The sequence below is a fragment of the Mastigoproctus giganteus genome, chromosome 14 (assembly GCF_048544385.1).
Source record: "Mastigoproctus giganteus isolate SK-2022 chromosome 14, ASM4854438v1, whole genome shotgun sequence".
In the NCBI taxonomy this organism is placed as follows: Eukaryota; Metazoa; Arthropoda; class Arachnida; order Uropygi; family Thelyphonidae; genus Mastigoproctus; species Mastigoproctus giganteus.
This window is the reverse complement of record NC_143588.1, coordinates 88,278,247-88,290,882: the sequence shown is the minus strand read 5'-3', so window position 1 is coordinate 88,290,882 and position 12,636 is coordinate 88,278,247. Positions and strand designations below refer to the sequence as shown.

Genomic DNA, 12,636 nt, shown 5'->3' with positions numbered 1-12,636 from the left:
CTTCATTCCCGTTTTTCGACTTGCTCAGTGGAGTAGCCACATCTCCAGCACTCAGGATAGCATCACTGTCATTTCAATGATTCTTTGAGATGATGGGCCATTGGATTCATCCATCTGCAGTAAGTTTTGAAGCTGGGCAATCGCAGGTGGCACGTTGGCTTAATGTGCCATACACTATGGATGCAGTTTCAGGAAATAGGAACCATTACAAGAAGAGCTGGCCAAGTCGCTCAAGGCCTAGTCAACCAGAACAGACCACTATCTGACTCTAACAGCAAAATAGAACCCTACAATGTCCTGTCTTCGACTATCTTTTGAGGTTTCTGTGGTCGCAGGTGAAAATATTTCCAACCAGACTGTGTTAAGAAGGCTCAATTCAAGTGACTCTACACAAGGAAGCTAGTGGTTTGTATTCCATTAACCCTAAACCACTGCAGAGCCTGTCACAACTGGTGCCATGAACACGTGACTTAGTGCCCTGACAAATAGGGTACAGTTCTGTTCTCGGATGAGTCACATTTTAGCCTACAAACAGATTCCAGATGTTATTAGTATTAGTAATGGCCACATGGTGCAAGGAAGCCTATGGCTTTATGCTACACCAGCCAAAAAAATAAAAATAATAATAAAATAAATAAATAACAATAATAATAAAATAAATAAATAACAATAATAATAAAATAACAAAAAATAAAAAATTAAATAAAATAATAATAAAATAAAAAAATAAAAAAATTAAATAATAACAAAAAAAATTAAATAAAATAACAAAAAAATTAAATAAAATAATAATAAAATAACAAAAAAATTAAATAAAATAATAATAAGAATAAAAAAATAATTAATAAATAAGAGAGAGGGAAATGGACAACTTAAGCATTTCCCTCCTCCCGTAGGTAATTATCCAGTTGACCTCTGAATTTCCCCAAACTGTGGGCCTCTACCACCCACGTAGGTAACTTATTCCAGTAATTTATAACTCACTGGCTAAAATAAAACTTCCTACGATCCAGTCTAAACATCTCCCCCCCCCCCACTGTAATTTGAAATTATGGCTCCTAGTTCTAGAATCATTTATAACCATGAAAATTTCGCCCTCATTCATTTTGCTTATGCCCCTCAGAGCCTTAAACACCTCAATCTTAAAAGTCTGACCATATCATAATACCCAAGTCATAACATAAAACTCTTTCCTCCACTACCGGCTTTAGTTCAACTCCGCCAAATGTATAAGTTACTTTAGGGTTACTGTTCCCCAGGTGCAATACCTTATATTTTGCTGGATTAAAGCATAGCTGCCATTTTTCTGACCATCCCTGAAGTCTATCTAGGTCATTCTGCAAAAGCTCTGCTTGGCAGTGATTATTAACTACTTTACCAATCTTTACATCATCTGAAAATTTACGCATCACAGCCTCTATCCCTTCATTGATGTCATTTATGAAAATCAAAAACAACAGTGGTCCCAATACTGATCCTTGGGGAACTCCACTTCTTTCAACCCAATCTGAGAAATAACCATTTATCACAACCCTCTGCCTCCTGCCCTGAAGCCATCCAGCTATCCATCTAAGGATTTTCCCTGTGATTCCAACCTGTTCCAGCTTATAAAGTAACTGCTCATGTGGGACTGAGTCAAATGAAATAATGGGTAAATGAGTAAATGCTCATGTGGGACTGAGTCAAATGTGCTGAAATCTAAATAAACACAATGTCAAAATTATTCCCAAAGTTTGACAAGGTCTCTTGAGTGACCCTGTCAAAATAGCTAACCAGATTAGTTAAACATGATTTTCCCTTTACAAAACCATGCTGAGTAGTATCCTTCAGAATTCCATTTCTATCTAAATGATCCTGAATTCCAACTTTGATCATTGTCTCCATGATTTTCCCTACTACTGTTAGACTAACCGGCTGGTAATTTCCCACTTCACTCTTAGACCCACCCTTATGTATTGGAGATGCATTGGCACTTTTCAGATCCAACGGAATCATTCCCAAGTCCATAATTAGCCTTAATGGTTCAATGCACTCACTTGCGGCGCCTCCGTAGCCAGGTGGGCAGGAGCAGCAGTGTGTAGCACACTCTTCTTGATTAGACCAGGGTGTGAGCCTGTGACCACGAAATACGGAGGATGCAGAAAGGTCAAGGAATGACCACCGCATATATCCCGGAGCAATATGGCCTTAGTTGCTAATGCTCCTAAAAACCAAATAACAAACAAACAAACAAGCATTCACTTGCCGCCTCCCTTAAGATTATAGGGTATATGCCAACAACCCCAGGAGCCTTACTGGCCTGTAGGCTCAAGTTTTTTTATTAAATAAACATGAGAATTTTCAACATCATTAATTACATTTTTTTAAACTTCACTCTCAGGATTTCTCATTGACATAAAGGGTTTTTCTTCTGTAAATATCGATGCAAAGTAACTGTTGAATTCATCTGCAACTTCAGCTGGGGTATCTAATACTATCCCACGTCCATTACATAAGAGTATAATCTTGTTTGTTCTTCTCTTTGCATTTATATGTGAAGAATTCTTTATCCCCCCTCTTTGCCAGTGATTTCTCATAATCTGCCTTTGCTAGCCTAACCTTTTCTGTGGCACTATTACAGATCAATTTGTAGCTGTTATACACTTCTGCACTTTTTATTGCTCTGTAACTTTTCCATGCTCTTTTTCTGCTCAAGTAATCTGGCAACTTCATTATTCATCCAACTTGGAATCTTTCTCTTGGAGTATTTTTTTAATGATATATATGCATTCAAGGCTTCTGTGATTAATGTTTTAAAGGCAAACCGTAGTTCAATGGCATTCTCTCTCTCTGTGAGACATCTATCCAGTTAATAGAGGCCATGTAGCACCTTAAGCCATCCTAATTTTCTTTCCTGAAGTTATAACCCATTCCTTTGCCTTTAACTATTGCTACCTCTCTCTCTTCATCGTCCACAGTAGAACACCGTGATCACTTCGTGCTACTGGTTCCTGTACTGTCAGCCCTATTATGTCATCTGGTTCATGGGTGATGATGAGGTCTAGAGTATTGTTTTCCTTAGTACATTCCCTGACATGTTGATACAAATAGCAATCATCTAGTTGATTTAAAAATTTTGTTCCCCATGTGGAGTTTCCCTCCCATTTGCTCCAATTAATTAGAGGCAAATTAAAATCACACATAATAAGATATCCACACTTACTTGTTCATTCCATTTGCATGTAGAGGCTCTCATCATAATCTTCACAATCACCTGGCCTATAGATAACTCCCACTCTCATTATACCTTTGCTTCCAACTATCTCACACCATACAGATTCTATATTAGCATGTGAAATGTCTGAATCCAGAAAGGCTTTCGTCATGCTCAGGCTGCTTTTGATATCAAGAAGCTTTCGATAACAAGAAGCATGACCCCACCACCTCCTCCTCTATCTTCCCTATCCTTCCTAAATACGTTATACATACAGTACTGAAACTCGTCATCCCCTATCTCCGACTGGCACCACATTTCCATAAGCCCTATTATATTAGCGTTACTTGTCCTAACCAGCAGTTTGAATTCACTCATTTTTTTTTGCTGACACTTCTGACATTATATATAAGCAATTATGACTTAATGTTCTTGTAAAGTTAACTATCCTGACACACCCCTTAAAGTTATTTAAGCTTGCTTCCCTGATATTAGCTGCCTGCTCATTTGAAACGTTTCTGCCCTCAGAACATCTTACTAATATGTTCTGTTGCAGTAACAAAGAACTCTTGCACATACCTCAAGAACTCTTGAGGTATGTGCAAGCATTAATTTGACCAATATTATCAGATAAACATGTATCCATATTACCCTTGTTCCCCCCAAACTAGCAGTTTCCCTAAACCTTTAATGTATCCTCAATAATACTGGCAAAAACTCTTGCACCACCTTTGTTTAAATATATCCCATCTCTACAAAACAGATTCCTTCTATCTAGACATTGTGACCTAACTTGCAGTATTTCTTCAGCATGGTCCTATATTTGTCTAACAATCTGGAGACGAGGAATGCAATACCATCCCTCCAATGTCAGAGAAAGGGGTGCTTGTGGTGGAATAATGATCAACAGCTGCACCCCCTTTTCATATTTACGATGCGGGGTACTGCAATTGTGCAGAGGTACAGAGAACAGATCCTCAAACCCTATGTGCGATTGGGGGGGGGGGGGCAGTTGGCTCAGGTTTTCTTTTCATGAATCACAATTCAAATGCACATAGAACTTGAGTGGTGGAGGAATATCTTGAAATTGAAGATACCTAATGACTGTTGTGGCCAGCATGATAACCAGACTTAAATCCGATCAAATATGTGGGATGCCCTTGACCATCGCATTGCGCACCAACAGCTGACTCCTTGGTCAGTTGGTGAGCAAGGTCTGATTTCAGAATGTTGAGAAATGACAACATTCTGAAATCCTCAATATCTCAAACATTTGTAAATAATGGTTGAAAGTAAAAGTATGGAATTCATAGCTAAAAGCAAAAAATTACTTTAAGGCTTGAGTTATAAATCAGAAAAAAACTCCATTCTATGTACATAAACTAACATCAACAGAAGCAAAAAACAAATAAAACTGTGTACCAAGCTATATAAACAAAAATTAATCACTGATGTTAGTAGTGCAGAGCCGTGTGCCGACAGATTCGATCAGTTCATTTTGTGTGCTATTACTTTTACACTGACCGTGTACACTAACTGCTTAAAAATGACTGCCTATATGCATTATAGCATAGCACTTGAGTTGAATTTTTATATGTATCAGATGCAACAACATGTTAATGTATACTTCTATAATGAAATGGAAGAGATTTCCCACTATTTTCATTGCCTTCAGCCTGTTAAGTAATTACTAGTTTATCATTCAAATCTGCACACAGCATAAGACTAGCTATGTTCAATGTAGTTGGCATCAAGTGGTGACCAATGTGTGTTCAAATGCAACAAAAGACAGCTTTCTTTAAGTGATGACACAGTGGCCAGCAGCACCCTTTTCTTTTTCTTCATTTTTCTTCAACTTATACTGTTAATTTATTTTTAATCTAAGATTTAATAATTTCATCTTTGCTCCAGTTCATCCAGCACTCCTTTATTATAGGAGAATATTAATTAGATTAGCTACTTGAAGGGGTTTTTTTTTTTTTTTTTTTTTTTTATCAACATTCTACAATTTTCTGTCTAGGAATTTTTTGCTTATTTTCCAAGAATTTGCTTTTATGTGGTTCCCAAGTACAGTCTGTCCTCGTATAGCACGATAGTTGTGTTCCTAGAAACCCTCGTGCAATGCAAAATCGTGCAATATAAACAACAGGCCCTATGGGAAAAGTGGGGTTAGGTGCCGACCACCCAAGATTGAACACACATTTGGAACCAAATCATTACCAAACACAATAAATAATCGGGTAATTTTAAAATACATAAGTATTTTATAACGATTAAAATACGTAATAAAAATAATATATTATATTATAATAAAGTATTTTTAGTATTTTTTAATACTAAAAAAGTATTTTTTACGAATAAAATACGTATTTTATTCGTAAAAAATTATTATATTAAATAAAATAGTCGTAATACGTAAGTATAAATTATAATACGTAAGTCGTAATAAAATCTTACGTATTTTATTACGACTATTACGTAATAAAATATTGCTAATGCTTTTGCTTCTATCGTAAGCAAACTTGTTTTTTGTTTGATTTTCTATCCAAACAGTTGATACCGTTGCATCTCTTCCAATTCTTGTGTCTTAATCTAATGGATTTTAATTACACTTTGAGTTGTTCCCGCTATGAAAGCTGTTTTTATTTTCTCCGCATTCTTTGTAATTCTCGGCGTTGCCTCATTTAGGTCTGTAGCACATGCAATATCACATGGTCTTTCATTTCGCTCAAAGCGTTCCCTAAATTTCACATTTTTTTCTCTATCGACAGAGGCGGGCTGGCCATAAGCCTTACCCGGGAAACCCCGGTGGGCCGGAGGCCGGTGTGATTTTGGCCTTAAACCGTAGTACGAGGCCACTATAAATTTTCACGGGTAAGAATTTTTGATCCAGTCCGCCTCTGTTTATCGACATTGCTTTTTTTTTCTCTCTCTCTGAATCTACAGTGTCTTCGCCAGGACGATTCCTTTTCACACCTCTTAAATATTTTACTAATTTTTAGGGAATAAAGCGCAATTACAAAACGAGGAGGCACGCTTAATACACATAAACAAAGCTGCGCGCGTATAGCAACTGAATAAACAACACCGTAAAGGCTGAGATACACTATTAACACCTCACATTTTACTAAAGCACATTTCTGGGGGTTACTACCATAAAACAATAAAAACAATTTCCAGTTTCGTTTCTGCTAGTGGAATCTGTTATAAACTGGTAGTAAACTCCATCTAATTGCATTTGCGATTATATCGATAGCTGGAATTGTGTTGTTTTTTACGTTATTATGGTGAAATGTGGTTCCCCTTCACTGATATAAAACATATAAATACATTTTCAGAATCTTCTTCATTCCTATCGTGTTGCGTTCGGTTGGGGGTGATTCCGCGTTCGACTGCCATTTCTTGTAAACACAAAGGCGAATCGTGCATAAGCGAATTCGGTTCGTGTTATATAAGATATCATTCCCCTATTTATAAATCGTGTATGATCAAATTCGTGTAATGTAAACACGTGTTATACGAGGACCGACTGTATATATGGTTCATATAAATCTTCAGTTTAATAAATAATCCCCATTCTAAGCATGAAAGTATTAAACCATAGAATATTAGCTATCTAAGTAAAATTGAATGGTCACAACTGATTTTAAGTTTAAATTATACGTAAAATATCCATTAGTTTTCCTATTGTCAAAGGATGATCAGAATAAATGTTATATATAGAATACCAGATGAGCTGATAAATAAATTCAGAATATTGAACAATCCCAATCCTCTCATGAAAATAGTATTTTTTTCTATTTTCTTTTTATAAACAAAATAAAAAATTGGAAGCACAAGTTGTTCTCAGCAACATCTATGTGTGAAGTCATTTTACTCATCTTTCACACAATACCTGCATGTGGAATGCTTACCACAATTCATATCACAAGTTTGCCTGCAGTTTTTTGTAAGCTATTTTTGCCCCTTTCCTTCTAATCATGTTGAAGGAAGGAGATAAAACTGAACTCTAAGCATGAGCATATTGTATATTGCTCTTAAATGAAGTAAAAATAATGCTATTTACAGAAGTGCAGACTTTTATCTATGAAAACATGTAATGAAAACCAAGGTATCCAGTCACAAAGCACTGCTGTTTAACCTATCCACAAGTCTCAATTAACACATGCAGATCATCAAATAGCACTGCTCTTCAATGCTATCCACAAGTCTTGATTAACAGTTGCTTGATCACTTCTGCATTTTTAATTCAGCACTCTCATTAAACATGAGGTAAACAATTTCAGGTGAATAGCAACTCATCCTATATTACTGCCACATTAAGTTGCTACATAAATGAGGATTTCTCTAAGAATATTTGCAACCTACTTGCAAGGCTAATCTCTGTGAATAGGTTGTGTGATTCCCACTGTACACATGGAATAGCCCAATAGCCATTTAGAATCCCTTAAAGGTATATGTGAGATTTATAGATCAGCTCCCATGCAAGAAAATGGGAATTCCATAGAGTTAACCATGTGATTATAGCCTCAAAAGATTTTCACACTCAGAACACTCCATAGACTCTCTCTCTCTCTCTCTCTCTCTCTCTCTCTCTCTCTCTCTCTCTCTCTCTCTTCCAATAAGTCTTGGGGGAGGGTTGATAATTTTTCACAAATATGAATAATCTATGCCTACTGCTCATATGCTGATCCAATTCTGAAACTGATACATTAGATAAACTGAAATTGTGAAAATGGGGATTCTAATATATTGTTTGAAGGTCTCCTTATAGTTAGTAAACATTAATGAGAATAAAAACACACAACTTTACAAATATAGTTATAACTAGTTTTCATTCTCATAATAATGTATATGCTGTTACAAACTCAGTCACCAAACTGTAGCAAAGCAGTTTATCTTTTGTTAAATTTCTGTGATTTTTAATATGTGATCAAGTTATAGTTTTTATTGTTCTGATAGAAAAACTTAAGATCTATACTGAAAAATAAACATAATGGTGAAACCTACCTACCTCTGAAAGATAGATGAAATATACATTTTTGCTACTTTAGCGTGAATATCATCAATGAGAGAGTTAAAATTCATAGGAGTTAAGTGAGAATAATCATGGCTGTAGTCCTCAAGAGTTGCAGAAATAACATCCACAGTGTTACTTCCAGATAACAGCCTATTAAATTAATTTACATTAGTGGTAATATTTATTTCTAGTAATATATATATTTATATATAAAGGCATTTACAATTAAATGCTACAGGAAATCACCATTCACTTGCACATCTTAATTGATGTTAAGAGAAGTGAAAGTTGACTGAATTAATGGTCACATTTTTTGAGCTCCTCCAGCAAAACAGTTTATCTTTTATTAAATTTTTGTGATTTTTAATATGTGATCAAGTTATACTTTTTATTGTTCTGATCATATAAATATGTTTCATTTTATAATAAGATAATTAGTTCAGAAGTTATATTAAATTGCACATACAGCTAGTGAAAAATTCAGGAATCAAATTCAAGTGGATTTCACAGGATTGTCAGGATTACAATGTGATTTCCATCAGTGAAGCAAAAAGATTGAAAGACTGGCTGTGAGAACATGCCAGCACTATTCATAGGGCAGAAATAGCAAGTGCAGAACTTTAAACTTTTAACATGATGGTCATCAAACTGATCTCTATGACGCTGTCATAACAGATGCTGAAAATGACTGCTCCCGACAGCATGAGGTGCTCCATAATCTACCCAATTTTCGAATCTTTATTGTCGTATGATTCAAAATGCTTGACTGCTATGAACTAAAATGATAATGATGGCAAGGAAAGAAATTTCCCAATAACATTCAACTTATCAACGCAACAAAATGTTTTAAAGCATATCAAATAAAAAGTACATTATTATTATGTTCATGGAGATCATATATATTAAACATATCTAAGTAATTTGTTACTTAAAGAGACTGCTACCAGTTTGTTTTTAGGTTCATAAAAGCAGAATATTGCAATCAAAAGAACCCATTTTTTATGTTTTTAAACCTTTTACATTTTTGATATGTGATGTATTTTAATATTAGTTTTAAAATGTAAATACTGAACTTAAAATAATGAAATACTGTACATGACTTTAATTGTAAATAGTAAAGACTGAAAAAGGGTTTAGATATGAATGCCACAGACTACTGGAAATTTACTAGACAAACAAGTCAGCACAGAGCATCATTTTAGTTCATAGTAAATCACCAAAGTAGGTGATTTACTATGAACTAAGACGAAATCACCATCTCATTCAATATGAGATGGTGATTACATCTCATATTGAATTGTCTGGTAATGACATTACCTTGAATAAACAACACTTCCCCAGTAGAGAATACTAATGTTACTTATTCTCAGCACAAACCACCACCCAGACAGCACCGTTCCGAAGTTTGTTGACCTCTCATTAGCAGGTGAGTACGTACCCTGGCGATACAATGTGTAACAACCCAGTTATGAAGTTTAACTCCACAATATGAGAGATGCCAGATGGTATGTGATAGTAAAGAATAAAAACAGTGCCATCTGGATGGTGGTATCTGCCAAAAATAAGTAATCAGTCTTCTTTACTGGGGAAGTGTTGCATATTCAAGGTAGTGCAATAACAGGCAACTTGTGAAGGCATGATGTAACAAAACAATGCCATTTCACCTACTTTGGTGATTACTATGAAAACAATGCTTTGAACTAAATTGTTCATGTAGTAAATTTGCCGTAGTTCAAGGCTTTCAGCCCTAAACCCTTTTCAGACTTTATTATTGGACACCATCTGATATCTCTCATAGCGTGGAGTTAAACTTCTTAACTGAGTTATTACTCACTATATCACCCACCTGCCCACTGATGCGAGGCCAACAAGCTTCAAAGCCTTAAACATCTCAATCTGATCACCTCACAGGTGCCTAGTTTCCAGATATTACAACTGCAAAACTGAAGCCTTTCTTGATAAGAGCACCCCTTTCTTCCACTCACCAATTTCGTTGTCCTACTCTATACTCATTCCAGCATCTCCATGCCATTCCTAAAATGAAGCCCCCAGACCTGTATGCAGTACTCAAGATATGGCCTGACCATTGCCTTATGCAATGGTATCCCTGCTAACAAAATTCCCATTAAACATTGACAAAACCCCATGAGCTATCCTGGCAGCATGTCTGCATTCCTCAGAGAACTTCATATCTGACTGCACAATTAACCCCAGGTCTTTCTCATTTTCTACTACCTTGAGTGTAGTACCACACAGTTGTTTAAGTTACTCTGGGATTACTACTACCCATATGCAGTACTTTACATTTATCAATATCATTGATGATTATTGAACCTTCATCAATATCACTGATAAATATAGAAAAAAAAAAAAAAAATGGGTCCAGCACCGATCCCTTGGGGGACTCCACTAATAACATTATTCCATGAAGAGCAGTGTTCTTTGATTATCACTCTCTGCCTTCTCCCACTCAACCATCCTTTATTGATAGCAGCATCTTATCCTTAATGCCATACCACTCCAATTTGCACAGTAGTCTTCCATATGCAAATCCAAGTATATGATATTAAAATTATACAGTAGACTCAATTTTCTGGGATAGATGGTAAAAAAAAAATTCCCCGATAATCAATTTCTCAGTTAATCCAAATATACAGTAAGTTCCCGACATATGTAAGAGATACGTTCCCGGACTTCTTATGTAAGTCAAGTTTTACGTAACTCGGGAATGACTAAAAAATATTGTTACTATATTCCTGATATGCCAAAATTACAAAAACCACATAATATCCTGAGAAGAATGAAGAAAATTAGTTATATATTTTTAATTAGTTCAATTAAAAACTTTATCTGGGGACAGCGGGTGAAGTAGCCAGAGTGGAACATAAGAAAAGAAAACATAAAAGGAAGAAAAAAAACGAATGTTATTGAACTGTAAAAACTGATCTGTATTTTGTAGCCTTGGTTATTATAGTTGATCTCATTGGTGCTGATCGCTTCACCGCTTCTCGTATTCTGCCTTTCTCCTTTATTTTGTTCACTGTTGCCACTGACAAATCTGAATTCCACATGATACTTGTTAATGTTTGGCCATTTTCATACATCCTTATTATTTTAATTTTCTGATCCAACTCAATTGTTTTCCTTTTCTTGATAGATTTACTAGTACCGCTGTCACTTATTCTTTTAGTAGTACCATGATAACAGTCAAAATTAAATTTTCTGAAAAGAACTTCACAGGGTTAAGGCGAAAACTCACTATTATCACCCTGCGCGAGCTCACATTTTACTAAAACACATTTCTGGACATCATTGACATAAAACAATAAAAAACAATTTGCACTTTCCGGGTTACTGGGCTTTTCTGTTAGAGCATCTAATTACAGGTAGTAAAATCGATCTTATTGCATTTGTGATAATATAAATAGCTGGAATTCTGTGGGTTTTTAAGTTATTATAGTAAAATGTGTGTCCCCTTCACTGAAATCTTCAGTTGTATAAAAAATATATAAAAAACTTAATGTAAGTCGGGGACTTATTGTATCGAAAAATGTTCAGAAACCTACGTAAAAAGTATGGCGATATATAAAAAAACAAAAAAACTTACTATGTACTACTTGTGTGTCCAATACGATGCTTCCCTTTATTTTTTACAATGTCGATTTTAAATCATTAGATTTAAAAATCGACCTTTTATTTAGCTTCCCTTTATTTTTTAAAACTACGCATATGGTCTGGTCACTAACATTATAATGATTCTTTAGAGATTTAACGGTTGCACCGCTTTCAAACTTTTGAATAATTTCTAGGTTTTGTCTAATTCTCTTGCATTTGCCCACCAATTTCACGATTTCTAAACAAAAAAAAAAAAAAAAAAAGAGGGAACAAATGTTTAGTTTGTTATAGTGCATCACTTCGATTGTTGTGTTCTGTCACATCACAAAAGGACAAATTTTGTTTCTTTATTTATGTCAGCAATGTTGGAATTTTTTTTATAGTAACTATTTTTTTTTTTTTTTTTTTGAGCGATGGGTGTGAAGACAGAGAGGGTTGCAAGATAATAGGCACAATAATCTCCTAATGATGACTTATAATGCCACTTCTTGTCGGTCATTTACGATTTTCAAAACATCTGTTTATACCTATTCTAGTTATTACTTGAATTTTATGATTTCAGGTTGATTTTTTTTTTTTTTTTTTTTTTAATTTAGAGTCTTGAAGTGTCCCAGTTAATCCTATCCCGGTAAATCAAGAGTCTGCTGTATTTTGCATCCAGTTCCTTTGTGGCCACATCATAGTACCCAATTAAATTTGTCAGACATAATTTCCCCTTAACAAATCAATGCAGTGTCTGAACTATAACTGCAGTCTTGTCTAGATCCTGCAATGCTTCTTTAACCAGTGACTCCATTATTTTTCATGG

At 35.1% G+C, this 12,636-nt stretch overlaps 1 protein-coding gene across 1 annotated transcript in view; it reads right to left on the bottom strand.

The window, feature by feature from the left end:
• The window catches only part of Sec6 (Exocyst complex component Sec6), a 347,920-nt gene that overhangs the window by 42,069 nt on the left and 293,215 nt on the right, over positions 1-12,636 (bottom strand). Inside the window, exon 18 of the mRNA XM_090388448.1 lies at positions 8,208-8,363. Within this exon, the coding sequence (XP_090244574.1) occupies positions 8,208-8,363 (156 nt within the window). The remainder of the gene's footprint in view (positions 1-8,207; positions 8,364-12,636) is intronic.